This window comes from Bufo gargarizans, chromosome 1 (genome assembly GCF_014858855.1).
Source record: "Bufo gargarizans isolate SCDJY-AF-19 chromosome 1, ASM1485885v1, whole genome shotgun sequence".
Taxonomy (NCBI): domain Eukaryota; kingdom Metazoa; phylum Chordata; class Amphibia; order Anura; family Bufonidae; genus Bufo; species Bufo gargarizans.
This window is the reverse complement of record NC_058080.1, coordinates 399,437,050-399,454,550: the sequence shown is the minus strand read 5'-3', so window position 1 is coordinate 399,454,550 and position 17,501 is coordinate 399,437,050. Positions and strand designations below refer to the sequence as shown.

General features: G+C 43.4%; 1 protein-coding gene across 1 annotated transcript in view; it reads left to right on the top strand.

Moving 5' to 3' along the window:
- The window catches only part of LOC122921090, a 38,468-nt gene that overhangs the window by 18,616 nt on the left and 2,351 nt on the right, over positions 1-17,501 (top strand). The window contains exons 3-4 of the mRNA XM_044271008.1: positions 3,328-3,427; positions 13,495-13,625. Coding sequence (XP_044126943.1) covers positions 3,328-3,427; positions 13,495-13,625 — 231 coding nt within the window. The remainder of the gene's footprint in view (positions 1-3,327; positions 3,428-13,494; positions 13,626-17,501) is intronic.

The window sequence follows — 17,501 nt, the reverse complement described above, 5'->3', positions numbered from 1 at the left end:
TAAAGAATACCAAGGCTGATGCACTATCTCGTTGTTTCCCTGGAGGGGGTAATGTGAGTGATCCGGTACCCATTCTACAAAGAGGAGTTGTTGTTTCTGCGGTACACTCTGCTTTGGAGGGGAAGGTGTTAGAGGCCCAGGGGGACGCCCCGGTATCTTGCCCTTCAGAGAAGTTGTTTGTACCGTTGAACCTACGTCTCGAATTATTAAAGGAACATCATAATTCGGCACTTGCTGGGCACCCGGGTAGTAAAGCAACCTTAGAGCTATTGTCTCGTCGTTTTTGGTGGCCAAGGTTGCGTCAGGATGTATTGGATTTTGTGTCTTCTTGTTCTACCTGTGCGCGCGCAAAAGTTTCACATACACGTCCTGCAGGGTCTCTATTACCACTCGTCATTCCCAATAGACCATGGACACATCTGTCTATGGATTTTATCACTGACTTACCTTTGTCTGCGGGTAAAACAGTGATTTTGGTAGTAGTGGACAGGTTTAGCAAAATGGCACACTTTATTGCGTTACCCGCACTACCTAATGCTAAAACTCTTGCTCAGGTATTCGTCAGTGAGATCGTGAAGCTTCACGGGGTCCCCTCCGATGTTGTTTCGGACCGGGGAACCCAGTTTATTTCTAAATTTTGGAAAGCTTTTTGTTCCCGTTTAGGGGTTCACTTGTCCTTTTCCTCAGCTTTCCATCCTCAGTCGAATGGACAGACTGAGCGTACCAACCAAAACCTGGAGACATATCTAAGATGTTTTGTGTCTGAAAACCAAGAGTTGTGGTCGTCATATTTACCGTTAGCTGAGTTTGCCATAAATAATCGCCGTCAGGAATCCACTGGCAAGTCACCTTTTCTTGGTGCATATGGTTTTCATCCCCAATTCTGTACTTTCAAAGTACAGGGGGGGTCTTCTGGGGTTCCCGAAGAGGAACGGTTTTCGTCATCTCTTTCATCAGTATGGCAGAAGGTGCAAGCTAACTTGAAAAATATGGGAGGTAAATACAAATGCATGGCTGATAAGAGACGGTCGCCAGGTCCGGACCTAGGAGTGAATGACTATGTGTGGCTGTCTACAAGGAATATCAAGTTGAAGGTTCCCTCTTGGAAACTGGGTCCTAGGTTTATTGGTCCTTACAAGATTGTAGCCATCATCAACCCCGTGGCTTTTCGCCTGGAGTTACCTCAGACTTTTAAAATCCATAATGTCTTTCATAAGTCGTTACTCAAAAAATATGTTCCACCTCTAGAACCGTCACCGCTGCCACCCCCTCCTGTTGTCGTGGATGGTAGTTTGGAATTTCAGATATCCAAAATTGTTAATTCTCGTCGGGTCCGCCGCTCTCTCCAATATCTGGTGCACTGGAGAGGTTACGGTCCCGAGGAAAGAATGTGGGTTCCTGCGTCTGAGGTAAACGCCGACAGGCTAGTCCGGATTTTTCATGCCTCTCATCCTGAGAGACCTGGTCCTGAGTGTCCGGAGGCCCCTCGTAGAGAGGGGGGTACTGTCACGAGGGTGTCGAGAGCCACGCCTGACTCCGTTGTACCCGGGGTCAGGAGGTCGCAGCGGTTGGCTGCACGCTCTATGTCAGATAGGGAAGTTTCCTTATTGTAGCTTTCTGGGTTTGCTTTACAAACCCTTTTGGCTCACTCAGGGATCCGTAGCGCCTTCTCTCAGCTGTTCCTTGTCCAGCACTCCCAATCCTCCTTATATTCCCCTCTCACACTTCTCTGGTTGCCAGATATAGAGCTTCCTGCCTGGACATCTATTCTGACCCACTGGAGCTGTGTTGCTGCGTTCTCTGAGTGTTGCCTTAGAACGCTACCCTCCGGATCCCTGTTGGACCTTTGTGGACAATTGTTGCCGTCCACCTGGGTGTTTGTGTTTGTCTGTGTTTGTCTGTCCTCTCCCTGGTGTTTCCCTCTTAGTGCAGTGGTGAGGACTAGCGATCCCACCGGCCCGTTCATTATCTAGGGCTCATTTCAGGGAAAGCCAGGGTTTAGGCACGTGATCGCCGCACGGGTGAGGAACCCGTCTAGGGACGACAGGGCAGGCAGGTACCAGCTGCAAGGTGAGTTAGGGGTCACCACCTTTCCCTCTCCCTTGTGCAGGGCTTTCCCTGTTTTCCTCCCTGTGTGTGTTGCCGGTCATTACATCCCCTTTCCCCATTAGGTCATACAAAATCTTTGGGGGGCATTTATACCACTTTTTTTATTGCCTTTTTCTCTAGTTAGCCTCAGTTACAATATTAGCGCCAGTTACATCAGGAATACAGCCTCTACAGGCTTTACCAAGGCTGTTGAGCCTTACTGCATAGCTGATCTGAGTCTGCTAAGACTCAGCAGCTCATGCAGACTCTCAACCCCCAGTGATCACATGACCGATAGAAATGGAGCATTGTGTATAGCGCAATGGAGAAGACAGGGACGGTAAGAATTCGTCCCCGCCTTATCTATGGGAAGCCTGGCTGTGACTGACAGCAGGTTCCCTGCTCCCACAGCTGCATGATTACCATGCAGCTGCTAATTCTGCATGGATGATCAGGAATGTTCTTGTAGAATTACGCTGAGCGCATAGATGTTTCGAGTCTGTGTGGTTGGCAAGTGGTTAATAATGAACCATAAAATCAATACAAGGTAAGTACAGGGTAGCCCTCGAAAAAGTACCCCACCTCCTGTGATAGTATGACAGCATAAACAAGCAACTGGATTATTTTCTTTATTTTTTTATTTACCCTTAAGTCACAAAAGATGCTGAAAGTGGTCCCCGTTCACGTCTATGCATCTTTGGGCAGGTCGGATGTTGTTGGCTGATACTGCTTGTGATGCTGCGGATAGTGTTTGTGATGTTCTCCTTAGGTTCCTCCAGGGGATGTGGATTGTTAGGGGACACTTTCTGTTTTACATTTCTCTACAGATAAAAATCTCATGTGGACAGTTCTGGAGAACTTTGTGGCCATTACCCCTTACTCACAGTTCGCTCCTCCGTAAACAGTTCATGAACCTGTGCCAGTGAGATCTGTGAAGTGCGACATGTTACCCCATCTTGTTGGAAAAAGCAGGAAATTTTTTCTTCTGCAGCATCACTGCTGAAGAGCTGCAAACAGTATCAGCCAACATCCTCCGACGTGCCCAAAGATGCATGGACGTGAACGGGGACCACTTTCAGCATCTTTTATGCCTTGTGGGTAATAAAATAAAAAATAGTCCACTTGCTCGTTCATCTTGTCATAAAGTGCTGCGGAATATGTTGGCCCTTTATAAATAAAGATTATACTTATTATACTATCGCTTATATAGATTATTTACACATCTGTTCTTCTCTTTAGGGTGGCTTTTTACCAAATATTTTCAAAGTTATGGCACACCGGCCCAATGAGTTCAGAGCATTTTTTGCTTATTATGACATCATTATGAACAAGGAAAGTGGTAAATACATTTTTACTGTGTGATTTACTGTCCTTCTATGTCAGTGCATATACACGGAAATATTTACTGTAAACTAGCTGAAAATAAGTGAGTTTACTGAATGGTGCTGTGTGTAAGCAGGCATAGGAATTCGACTGAGTGAACATTTCTGTGGAGCACACAGAATACAGTGTAGCTTCCTTATTTGTTTCTTTTATTTGACTAATATATATATAATATCTCTGTACTAATATGTATTTAATCATATAGTCTCAGCCTCAATGGATATTACACTTTTATCATATCAGAAGCAGGCATATGCACCCACAATTGCTGCCACTGTTCCCTTGAAGCTGTGTTCTCTAGAATTCATAAAAAGTTAAAACAAATTCCAAATAGTGCAGCAGATAAAGCTGTTATACTGCTTGTTAATCCTGGTTAGTCTGTTTTAGCCTTCTCCTTTTCACAGCACACAGCTTAAAGGGGTTAGGCAGGAAAATATATTTATGACTTATCCTCTGAATAGGTCATCAGTATCAGATCTGCGGGGGTGCAACATCTGGGACTCCTGTTCGAGCTGTTAGAAGAGGCATTGAGCACTGCGGCCTATTCCTAGGTCAGTGACATGACTGTACATCGGTCACATGGCCTAGTTGCAGCTCAGCCCTATTCAAATCAATGCAGCTGAGTTGAAATACCAAGCACTGCCGCTATATGATGTATGGCGCGGTCCTTGTAAAGCTGCTGGGAGCCAGAATCGCTCACTAGAGCTCCGGTGACCGCAGCGGACCCTCCAAACAGCTGATCGTCAGGGATGCTGGGACTTGGACCCCCGCTGATGTGATAATGACCTATCCTGAGGATAAGTCTTCATTATCTTTTCCAGGATAACCCCTTTAACCTCTTCAGGACACATGATGTACCGTTACGGCATGTTGTCCTGGTACTTAAAGGGAACCTGTCATGTGGATATTTGATTATAATCTAACTAATTATATACAATCATTACCTACTAAAAAGTGCCTTAGATGTATTCACTTACTGGTGTGACAGATGGTTACCTCATAATATACACACAAAGATGCCGCATGCTAATGAGCTGATTCGAGTCCAGCGTGATGCCATTGAGTCCAGCGTTTATTTAATTAATGGCTATAGCCACTCCCCTGCCCACCTGCTGCTGATTCATATGGAAAATAACATGAATCATCATTATCAGCTGGAGCTTTTCAATACAAGATGTTGGCAGATTGACTGACTGGGTCAATTAAAGAAAGTGACCCAGCATTTTGCTAAGCAAATCAGTGACTTATTTATGCTGCCCTTAGTTAGGACACCATAAAACTGGTGACAGGTTCCCTTTAAGGACACATGACGTACCGCTAGGTCATGTGTATTTCCGATCACCGCTGCCCGGCGTCCCCATGGGGCTGTAGGGGGGACCCGATGGCATGGAAGGCAGCGCGATGCCTTCCTGAGGCATCGCTGCTGCCTTCCTGAGGCATCGCTGCTGCCTTCCTGAGGCATCGCCGCTGCCTTCCTGTGACGTGTCTGTTAGATCCAGACCCCTGGATGTCACAGGCCAGAAGCTGTATGAGTAATACACACAGTATTACTCATACAGCCAATGCATTCCAATACAGAAGTATTGGAATGCATTGTAAAGGGATTATACCCCCAAAAGTTCAAGTCCCAAAGTGGGACAAAAAATAAAGTGAAAAAAAAAGTTTAAAAAATAAAGTCCCGCCCTCCCCCAAAAATTAAAAGTTTCAAGTAAAAATAAATAAAAATGTCATTTTCCCCAAATAAAGTTAAAAAAAATTGGTAAAAAATAGTATACATATTAGGTATTGCCGCGTCCGTATGGACCGTCTCTATAAACATATCACATGACCTAACCCCTCAGATGAACACTGTAAAAAATAAAAACTGCTAAGTAAACCATTTTTTTGTCACCTTACATCACAAAAAGTACAACAGCAAGCGATCAAAAAGGCGTTTGCCCACCAAAATAGTACCAATCTAACCGTCAGCTCATTCCGCAAAAAAAAAAATGACCCCCTACCTGAGACAATCGCTCCCAAAAATAAAAAGAAACTATGGCTCAAAAAAAGCTGTTATTGTGTAAAACTTACATAAATTAAAAAAAAGTATACATATTGGGTATCGCCGCGTCCGTATCGACTGGCTTTCTAAAAATATCCCATGACCTAACCCCTTTTAGATGAACACCGTAAAAAAAAAAAACCTGCTAAATAAACAATTTTTTGTCACCTTACATCACAAAAAGTGTAATAGCAAGCAATCAAAAAGTCACACGCACCCCAAAATAGTGCCAATAAAACCGTCATCTCATCCCGCAAAAATCATACCCTACCCAAGGTAATCGCCCAAAAACTGAAAAAATTATGTCTCTCAGACTATGGAAACACTAAAACATGATTTTTTTTTTTTTGCTTCAAAAAATAAATCATTGTGTAAAACTTACCGAATATGTATCCTTTTTTTTATATTTATGTATCTCCGCGTCCGTGACAACCTGGTCTATAAAAATACCACATGATCTAACCTGTCAGATGAATGGTGTAAATAACAAAAAATAAAAACGGTGCCAAAACAGCTATTTCTTGTTACCTTGCCTCACAAAAAGTGTAATATAGAGCAACCAAAAATCATATGTACCCTAAACCAGTACCAACAAAACTGTCACCCTATCCCGTAGTTTCTAAAATGGGGTCACTTTTTTGGAGTTTCTACTCTAGGGGTGCATCAGGGGGGCTTCAAATGGCACATGGTGTCAAAATAAACAGTCCAGCAAAACCTGCCTTCCAAAAACCGTATGGCATTCCTTTCCTTGTGTGCCCGTACATTGGTTTACGACCACATATGGGGTGTTTCTGTAAACTACAGAATTGGAGCCATAAATATTGAGTTTGGTTTGGCTGTTAACCCTTGCTTTGTAACTGCAAAAAAATTATTAAAATGGAAAATCTGCCAAAAAAGTGAAATTTTGAAATTGTATCTCTAGTTTCCATTAATTCTTGTGGAACACCTAAAGGGTTAACAACGTTTGTAAAATCAGTTTTGAATACCTTGAGGGGTGTAGTTTCTAGAATGGGAATTTTTGGGTGGTTTCTATTATGTAAGCCTCGCAAAGTGACTCCAGACCTGAACTGGTCCCTAAAAATTGGGTTTTTGAAAATTTCTGAAAAATTTCAAGATTTACTTCTAAGCCTTGTAACATCCCCAAAAAATAAAATATCATTCCCAAAATGATCCAAACATGAAGTAGACATATGGGGAATGTAAAGTAATAACTCATTTTGAAGGTATTAGTATGTATTAAAGAAGTAGAGAAATTTAAACTTGGAAATGTTGCATTTTAAAAAAAAAAAATGGTACATTTGGTATTTTTTTTTATAAATAAAAATTATTTTTTTTTACTTCATTTTACCAGTGTCATGAAGTACAATATGTGACAAAAAAACTATCTCAGAATGGCCTGGATAAGTCAAAGCGTTTTAAAGTTCTCACCACTTAAAATGACACTGGTCAGATTTGCAAAAAATGGCCTCGTCCAAAGGCTGAGTCCTAAAGGGGTTAAAGGGAATGCTGATTTCTAATTGTTTTTATGTCGCAGGAAAATTTAAAATAAATAGTCAGATGTTAAAGAGAATCTGTCACCAGCGACCTCCCTATTGAACTGTGCACAGACACATAGATCTAGTTCACCTGATTAAAACACAGTTTTTCTTTTAAATAGCAATATAATGTCGGCTCTCAAGACATGCAAATATGTAATAATAAATGGAAATGGATAAAATACAATAAAATATATACATATAAAATGAATGATATCCCCCAATAAGTCCACTGATACAGGTAATTATGGGTAGTACACTTATATATGCCGTTTAGATGAAAAACACTGTCTTAATAGTCACTTCATTGGAAGTTAAAGGGAACCTGTCACTGGGATTTTGTGTATAGAGCTGAGGACATGGGCTGCTAGATGGCCGCCGCTAGCACATCCACAGTACCCAGTCCCCATAGCTCTGTGTGCTTTTATTGTGTAAAAAAACGATTTGATACATATGCAAATTAACCTGAGAAGAGTCCGGTCTGTGAGATGAGTCAGGGACAGGACTCCTCTCAGGTTAATTTGCATATGTATCAAATCGGTTTTTTTACACAATAAAAGCTCACAGAGCTATGGGGACTGGGTATTGCGGATGTGCTAGCGGCCATCTAGCAACCCATGTCCTCAGCTCTATACACAAAATCCCGGTGACAGGTTCCCTTTAACCACCTCCGGACCGCCTAACGCAGATGTGCGGTCCGGAGGTGGCAGCCCTGCGCACAGTCACGCATATATGCGTCATCTCGCGAGACGCGAGATTTCCTGTGAACGCGCGCACACAGGCGCGCGCGCGCTCACAGGAACGGAAGGTAAGCGAGTGGATCTCCAGCATGCCAGCGGCGATCGTTCGCTGGCAGGCTGGAGATCCGAATTTTTTAACCCCTAACAGGTATATTAGACGCTGTTTTCATAACAGCGTCTAATATACCTCCTACCTGGTCCTCTGGTGGTCCCTTTTGTTAGGATCGACCACCAGAGGACTCAGGTAGGTCAGTACAGTCGCACTAAACGCCACACTACACTACACTACACTACACCCCCCCCCCGTCACTTATTAACCCCTTATAAACCCCTGATCACCCATGATCACCCCATATAAACTCCCTGATCACCCCCCTGTCATTGATCACCGCCCTGTCATTGATCACCCCCCTGTCAGGCTCCGTTCAGACGTCCGTATGATTTTTACGGATCCACGGATACATGGATCGGATCCGCAAAACGCATACGGACGTCTAAATGGAGCCTTACAGGGGGGTGATCAATGACAGGCGGGTGATCACCCATATACACTCCCTGATCACCCCCCTGTCATTGATCACCGCCCTGTCATTGATCACCCCCCTGTAAGGCTCCATTCAGACGTCCGCATGATTTTTACGGATCCATGGATACATGGATCGGATCCGCAAAACGCATGCGGACGTCTGAATGGAGCCTTACAGGGGGGTGATCACCCATATACACTCCCTGATCACCCCCCTGTCATTGATCACCCCCCTGTAAGGCTCCATTCAGACGTCCGCATGTGTTTTGTGGATCCGATCCATGTATCCATGGATCCGTAAAAAATCATGCGGATGTCTGAATGGAGCCTTACAGGGGGGGTGATCAGTGACAGGGGGGTGATCACCCTGATCACCCCCTGTCATTGATAACCCCCCTGTAAGGCTCCATTCAGACGTCCGCATGTGTTTTGTGGATCCGATCCATGTATCCATGGATCCGTAAAAAATCATGCGGATGTCTGAATGGAGCCTTACAGGGGGGGTGATCAGTGACAGGGGGGTGATCACCCTGATCACCCCCTGTCATTGATAACCCCCCTGTAAGGCTCCATTCAGACGTCCGCATGTGTTTTGTGGATCCGATCCATGTATCCATGGATCCGTAAAAAATCATGCGGATGTCTGAATGGAGCCTTACAGGGGGGGTGATCAGTGACAGGGGGGTGATCACCCTGATCACCCCCTGTCATTGATAACCCCCCTGTAAGGCTCCATTCAGACGTCCGCATGTGTTTTGCGGATCCGATCCATGGATCCGTAAAAATTATACGGACGTCTGAATGGAGCCTTACCAGGGGGGTGATCAATGACAGGGGGGTGATCCGGGAGTCTATATGGGTGATTACCCCCCTGTCATTGATCACCCCCCCCTGTAAGGCTCCATTCAGACATTTTTTTGGGCACAAGTTAGCGGAAATTTTTTGTTTTTTTGTTTTTTCTTACTAAGTCTCATATTCTACTAACTTGTGTCAAAAAATAAAATCTCCCATGAACTCACCATACCCCTCACGGAATCCAAATGCGTAAACATTTTTAGACATTTATATTCCAGACTTCTTCTCACACTTTCGGGCCCCTAAAAAGCCAGGGCAGTATAAATACCCCACATGTGACCCCATTTCGGAAAGAAGACACCCCGAGGTATTCCGTGAGGGGCATATTGAGTCCATGAAAGATTGAAATTTTTGTCCTAAGTTCGCGGAAAGTGAGACTGTGTGAGAAAAAAACCAAAAAAATCAATTTCCGCTAACTTATGCAAAAAATAAAAAATTTCTAGGAACTCTCCAGGCCCCTCATTGAATACCTTGGGGTGTCTTCTTTCCAAAGTGGGGTCACATGTGGGGTATTTATACTGCCCTGGCTTTTTAGGGGCCCGAAAGTGTGAGAAGAAGTCTGGGATCCAAATGTCTAAAAATGCCCTCCTAAAAGGAATTTGGGCCCCTTTGCGCATCTAGGCTGCAAAAAAGTGTCACACATCTGGTATCGCCGTACTCAGGAGAAGTTGGGGAATGTGTTTTGGGGTGTCATTTTACATATACCCATTCTGGGTGAGAAAAATATCTTGGTCAAATGCCAACTTTGTATAAAAAAATAGGAAAAGTTGTCTTTTGCCAAGATATTTCTCTCACCCAGCATGGTTATATGTAAAATGGCACCCCAAAACACATTCCCCAACTTCTCCTGAGTACGGCGATACCAGATGTGTGACACTTTTTTGCAGCCAAGGTGGGCAAAGGGGCACATATTCCAAAGTGCACCTTTCGGATTTCACCGGCCATTTTTTACAGATTTTGATTGCAAGGTACTTCTTACACATTTGGGCCCCTAAATTGCCAGGGCAGTGTAACTACGCCACAAGTGACCCCATTTTGGAAAGAAGACACCCCAAGGTATTCCGTGAGGGGCACGGCGAGTTCCTAGAATTTTTTATTTTTTGTCACAAGTTAGCGGAAAATGATGATTTTTCTTTTTTTTTCTTTTTTCCTTACAAAGTCTCATATTCCACTAACTTGCGAAAAAAATAAAAAATTCTAGGAACTCGCCATGCCCCTCACAGAATACCTTGGGGTGTCTTCTTTCCAAAATGGGGTCACTTGTGGCGTAGTTATACTGCCCTGGCAATTTAGGGGCCCAAATGTGTGAGAAGAACTTTGCAATCAAAATGTGTAAAAAATGACCGGTGAAATCCAAAAGGTGCACTTTGGAATATGTGCCCCTTTGCCCACCTTGGCAGCAAAAAAGTGTCACACATCTGGTATCGCCGTACTCAGGAGAAGTTGGGGAATGTGTTTTGGGGTGTCATTTTACATATACCCATGCTGGGTGAGAAAAATATCTTGGTCAAATGCCAACTTTGTATAAAAAAATGGGAAAAGTTGTCTTTTGCCAAGATATTTCTCTCATCCAGCATGGGTATATGTAAAATGACACCCCAAAACACATTCCCCAACTTCTCCTGAGTACGGCGATACCAGATGTGTTACACTTTTTTGCTGCCAAGGTGGGCAAAGGGGCACATATTCCAAAGTGCACCTTTTCAGATTTTGCAGGCCATTTTTTACAGATTTTGATTGCAAAGTACTTCTCACACATTTGGGCCCCTAAATTGCCAGGGCAGTATAACTACGCCACAAGTGACCCCATTTTGGAAAGAAGACACCCCAAGGTATTCCGTGAGGGGCATGGCGAGTTCCTAGAATTTTTTATTTTTTGTCGCAAGTTAGTGGAATATGAGACTTTGTAAGGAAAAAAGAGAAAAAAAAAAAAATCATCATTTTCCGCTAACTTGTGACAAAAAATAAAAAGTTCTATGAACTCACTATGCCCATCAGCGAATACCTTAGGGTGTCTACTTTCCGAAATGGGGTCATTTGTGGGGGTTTTCTACTGTTTGGGCATTGTAGAACCTCAGGAATCATGACAGGTGCTCAGAAAGTCAGAGCTGTTTCAAAAAGCGGAAATTCACATTTTTGTACCATAGTTTGTAAATGCTATAACTTTTACCCAAACCATTTTTTTTTTGCCCAAACATTTTTTTTTTATCAAAGACATGTAGAACAATAAATTTGGCGAAAAATGTATATATGGATGTCGTTTTTTTTTGCAAAATTTTATAGCTGAAAGTGAAAAATGTCATTTTTTTGCAAAAAAATCGTTACATTTTGATTAATAACAAAAAAAGTAAAAATGTCAGCAGCAATAAAATACCACCAAATGAAAGCTCAATTAGTGAGAAGAAAAGGAGGTAAAATTCATTTGGGTGGTAAGTTGCATGACCGAGCGATAAACGGTGAAAGGAGTGTAGTGCCGAAGTGTAAAAAGTGCTCTGGTCATGAAGGGGGTTTCACCTAGCGGGGCTGAAGTGGTTAAGCATATACATCCTCCATACATCCAATATGAGCCTTTGACTTGTGCGCAATTTTGATGGTAAAAATAGATTTGCACTGTCCCCTTATTACTGCTCGCTTATCATTAAAAACCTGTGCTCACATAGATATATTATGATCACTTGTTAAATAACGTAATGTAAGTAACACTCACTTACTGTACCACTTACTTTCTACCATCTCCCTAATGCAGCGCTTCCTGGCATCCCGTAATTGCTTCTAATAATGCGTGCATCGCACATGTATTGTAGAGCCGCGGTTTTTCCTCTTCTTTCCATTGTTTATTTTGTTTCTCTTTTGAAGCTCTGTTCCCAAGTTATGATACTTTTTAATATGCAAATTAGGCCTTTGGGTGCAACAAGAGCAATGATGATGCCCTCATTGCACCAATCTCTGCTCCTTTCTGTGACCAGCCCCTCCCCCACTGCTTTGCCACAGCCTGGCCCTGTCAATCAAAGCAGCCAGGGAGGTTCTGGCCACAGAAATGAGTGGAGATTGGGTGCAAAAAGAGCAATAGTGACGCACTCACTGCACCAAAGGCAATCATCAGGTGAACCACAGCTATGGGTCTATGCAAACAGTTTCATAGGAAGTCGCTGGTGACAGATTTCCTTTAAAGGGTTTCTGTTACCAGAAATGTCTGCAGAATCCAACTCTGCTATTTTTATGTTTATTGATGGCCCCGTTGCTGCACAATTCTTACTTTTGTAATATGCAAATTAGCCTCTAGGAGCAGGGGGGGCGGCGTTGCTCCTACTCCTAGAGGCTCTGTTCTCCCACCTCATTCCACGACCTTCTTCTATCCTTGATTGACAGGCCAGGGTTCGTCTTCTCCTGCCGGCCCTGTGTGCCAGGAAAGTCTCGCGCTTGCGCAGTGCCGTTTAACCAGCACAAAGGGCCCGCAGGAGAAGACGAACGCTGGCCTGTCAATCAAGGATGGCAGGGCGTGGAATGAGGTGGGAGAACAGAGAAACTGGCTGGCCTGTCGCATGTGGACTTGGCAGCTGAAGGCATCTATATTGGTCCCATGTTCATATGTGCCCGCATTGCTGAGAAAAATTATGTTTTAATTTATGCAAATGAGAATCTAGGAGCAATGTGTGTGTGTGTGTGTGTGGGGCTGCCATTACACCTAGAGGCTCAGGTCTCTCTGCAACTGCCCCCCCTGCACTTTAAATAACAGGTCCAAGCAGTGTAAAAATCATCACGTTTGGTTCTGTCAATCAAAGTGGAGAGGTAACAGCAGTTACACAGAGAGCAGAGTATCTAGGTGTAACAGTAACGCCCCTGTTGCTCCTAGAGCCTCATTTATATATATTAAAACATAATTTTTCTCAGCAATGTGGACACATATGAACCTGGGACCAACACAGATGTCTTCAGCTGCCAAGCGCACATGTAACAGGTTAACCAGTTTTATAGGTACAAAACTGCTGACAGATGCCCTTTAAATAATAAGATTGTAAATTTGTCAGAAATGCAGAGTGTTGCGCTTTGGCTTCCACATTACCTGGGAGTGATTGACGCACATATACTGGGAAGTTGGTGGTACAGGGCATATAAAGTCTGATTGCCATAGTAAAGCCACCCCTTTAATAGTGTGTATCCTCACGGGGTGCTTTATCTGTAAATGATTTGTCGTCTTTAATATATTCTCCACAATAAATTCTAAATGTAATTTATGTTGTATGTGATGATCAACAATTAAATCCAATCATGGTCCCATGCTTACATAGGGAGGCTGTAAAATTAAAAAACATCTTTTTTTTGTAGGAAATCTTTCCAAATCTGACAAGGAACTAATCATTGTAGCCACCAGTGCAAACAACAAGTGTCCTTATTGTGTAACTGCTCATAGTGCATTACACAGAATCTATTCCAAGAAAAGAACATTAGCCGACCAGGTAAATCTCAGCTTCATATCATCTCTTATTGCGTGCTACCAATGGTGGTCAAAACACTGGAGTCCTGACTTGATGGAATTCATCTTCAAAGTTACAGCTCAGTTCTAGGATCAGCCTTCCACCATACAAAAACTTACTGTGTTGGGTCCCACCATGTAGAGGTCTCAGTGGTACTCCTGGCCGGCTTTCTCCAGATCCTGATAACCAAGAAGCCTACATGAAGTAGTATGACCACCAGTCTAAATAGGAACTAGCAATGAAAATATGTAATATTACAGTGAGGATGGGACTCACCGCCACACTGTAAACCCTTTAAAGGAAGGGACATTTATTAAAGTATTTATGCCACGATTGTGGTGTTAAAAAGTCCCCAAATTATGGTGAACACCATTTGTGTGCCATACTTTATGACTTTTTGAGCGGGGTGGCAGTTAGTGGGAGAGGCCTATTGTGGCCTTCCAGATTTACTACAACTGATGCCAGAAACTAACATAAGCTATAGCTCAAATCTATGCCAACCCCTAGCTGACGTAGTTTCTGGCACATGTAGTTCCAGCGATGCGCCTAATTTATAAAGAGGCATCTCTTAATAAATTAAGCGCATCTTAGTCCAGTGCACAGGGGATTATACTGCCATATGGAAACCCCAGTCTTAATAAATGTCCCTAAATATTCATGGAAAACAATTCTTGTAGTTAATGCCAGCAATACTATGCGGCAGTGATTGCAATTAAAACCATAGACCATACGCCCGCCCTCCCCGACAACATGTTTGCCGTGTACAGACGTCCTTAGGGTTCTATGGGGCACTGGCAAAAGAAGTTGCAAAAAGAGGTTTTAAAATCTCTTATGATCTCATCTACGGGGTGCTGGTCCCACTAGCCAGATCAAAGATTGCATGTCACTAGGTGCCAATCATCAGTATAGCAATAACCAATTATAAAGGTCCCAGTGCGTAGTTCAGACTCTATGCACCAAGCAGACGGATGAGAATGCCTAGGGACTTAGAATCAAGAGTAGTAGGTAAACGGGGAATGAGCCATATAACAAGTTGTGCAAGAGTAGGATATCTTGCTCATATTTATTAGGGTACTTTCACACTTGCGTTTTTCTTTTCCGGTGTTGAGCTCGGTCACAGGGGCTCCATACCGGAAAAAAACTGATCAGTTTTATCCTAATGTATTCTGAATGGAGAGCAATCCGTTCAGGATGCATCAGTTCAGTCCCTTTTGCGTTTTTTGGACGGAGAAAATACCGCAGCATGCTGCAGTTTTCTCTCCGGCCAAAAATACTGAACACTTGCCAGAATGCCGGATCCGGCATTAATTTACATTGGAATGTATTAGTGCCGGATCCGGCATTAAGTGTTCTGGCAAAACACGCGCAGACCTTTAAAAATGCAAAAATAAAATAAATACTGGTTCAGTTTTTCCGGATGACACCGGAGAGACTGATACGGTAATTCAATGCATTTGTCAGACGGATCCACATCCGGATCAGTCTGACAAATGCATCCGTTTGCGTCCGGATTGCCAGATCCGGCAGGCAGTTCCGGCGACGGAACTGCCTGCCGGAATCCTCTGCCGCAAGTGTAAAAGTACCCTTAGCATAACGCTGGGTTCACACCTAGGCGTTTCTCAAACGCGCGTTTCTATGCGCGTTTTTGTCGCGCGTTTTATGCACGTTTTTTTTAATAGTGAACGCGCGTTTGACAGCAGTGTTGTCCAAAGAGTCTATGGCCCAAACGCGCGTCAAACGCGCCAAAAAAAGCTCCTGTACTTGTTTGAGCGTCGGGCGTTTTACAGCGCGATCGTACGCGCTGTAAAACGCCCAGGTGTGAACCCTTCCCATAGGGAATCATTGGTTCTTGCCTGTTGTGCGTTTTACAGCGCGTAGGAACGCGCTGTAAAACGCTCAGGTGTGAACCCAGCGTTAGAGTAACTGACAAAGTCACAGTGTTAGGACAGAAAAGTCTATATTGCAGTACTCCATTAGGGCTCATGCACAGTAACGTGTGCCGGCCAGGCCCGTATTGCAGCCAGCAAATATACGGACCCCAGTCGTTTTTGCACCGTTTTTTGACCCATTCACTATGCAGTGCTTCTTTGTGGTTTCTTTCTGTGCCTCTGTACCACAAAAATAATAGAACCTGTACTATTTTTTTGCGGTGCAAACGAATCACGGACCCATTCAAGTTATTAGACAGAGTTCTCTCCACATAACCATGAATACGTAACTATTTAGATATATATAGGGGGTCATTTATCAAACTGGTGTAAAGTAGAACTGGCTAAGTTGCCCATAGCAGCCAATCAGATTCCACCTTTAATTTTGGACCGCTGCTTTGGAAAATTAAAGGTGGAATCTGATTGGTTGCTATAAATAACCCCATAGTGTTAAAAAATATCCCAGCAGTATAGGGTGAATACGTAAAACATTTGTTAGGGTTTCGCTGAACTTATGTATAGACGCCAGCCTATCTATAACTTCTGTGCATCCAGCGCCAGTTCTAAATGTAAGCTAGCTTCCGAGCTGTCTTACATTTAGACCATTTTTTATGCCTAAAACGTGGTGCATCTTGACACATCTAGGGTTTCTAAATTTTTTTCCTTGACTTGCTTAACAAGGGGCACAGCCTAACATGTGTCGGTTGTTCCAATAGTGTGCCACAATTCTGATGTAAAAATCTGGTTCAAAGTAAGCCAATCAATAGCTGGCATTGAGCCAAAGAAAAATGTCTATCACTGCACCAGATTTCTCATCCAGCCTGATTCCCTATGATAAATCTAGTGCATAACTAGACAGTCTATGTAAGCTTATGCCATCATTAGAATTAGTAAATCTAGGCGAGCATGTGCAAAAAACACCAGATGACATACCAGAAAAAAGTGGCAAAACTGATGGTGGCAAAGAAAATCAATAGGCTAATTCTGATGTTTTTTTTTTTTTTTCTGAAACAAAAGCCAACTTCATGTATGTGGGAACCTAAAAGGGGTATTGCAGGGCCCAGTGTGCTCTGCAAACTACCTTAATTACACATAACTCATCTGTAGAAGAAAGTTTGTAATATACTTACTGTCTTGAAGTTGCATGGATCAGCTGCTGGGTAACCCGGTCAAGTGATACTCCTCTTCCGAAAATCCTGCTTCTGCCAACATCACATTCTTTACCAAGTTTCTGCTGCTGGGTATGGATGGGATGTCACTTCCACAGCCCAGGATGGGGGAGGTACTGTGAAAGGGATCAAAACTATGTCTCTCCTTATCAAATGTGCAAGCTCCCGAATCGTTGCCATCGGTGCATGCGCCATGGAGAGGAATAGTTCTGGTACCCTCCACAGGCCCTCTCCTGTCCTGGGCTGTGGAAGGGACCTGCTGTCCATGGCTCAGAAACCTGGTAACAGACATGACATTGTCTGAAGCAGGAGTATTAGAAGGGTAGTGTCATGTGAGTGGCCAATCCATGCAACTTCGATATGATAAGTATATTACATACTATCTTCTACAGGTGAGTTTATTTATCGAGTTTCTTTTCTGCAGATGTTTTTGTTAAGGTTGCCACATCTGGGTCCCAATTTGAAGTGACCTATGCCCCAGACTTAAAGGGGCTGTCCAACCTTTACTAAGTGAGGGCCTTAAATGATGGATGGGGGTCTGATGTCCCGCACCTCACTGATCGGGTATATGGGCATAGTTCCGTTGGCAGAAGTCAATGGGAGTAGTGCTGTAGGAACAAGCTTCCTCCACTACAAGGTTGATTGTGCTATGAAGTTCCAGCACCTAAACAGCTGATTGGCAGGGGTACAAGTTGTGAAAGAACATCCGATCAGCCAGAAACCCCTTTAAGGCATTGTACGTCTCCAATGTGTACCTATCT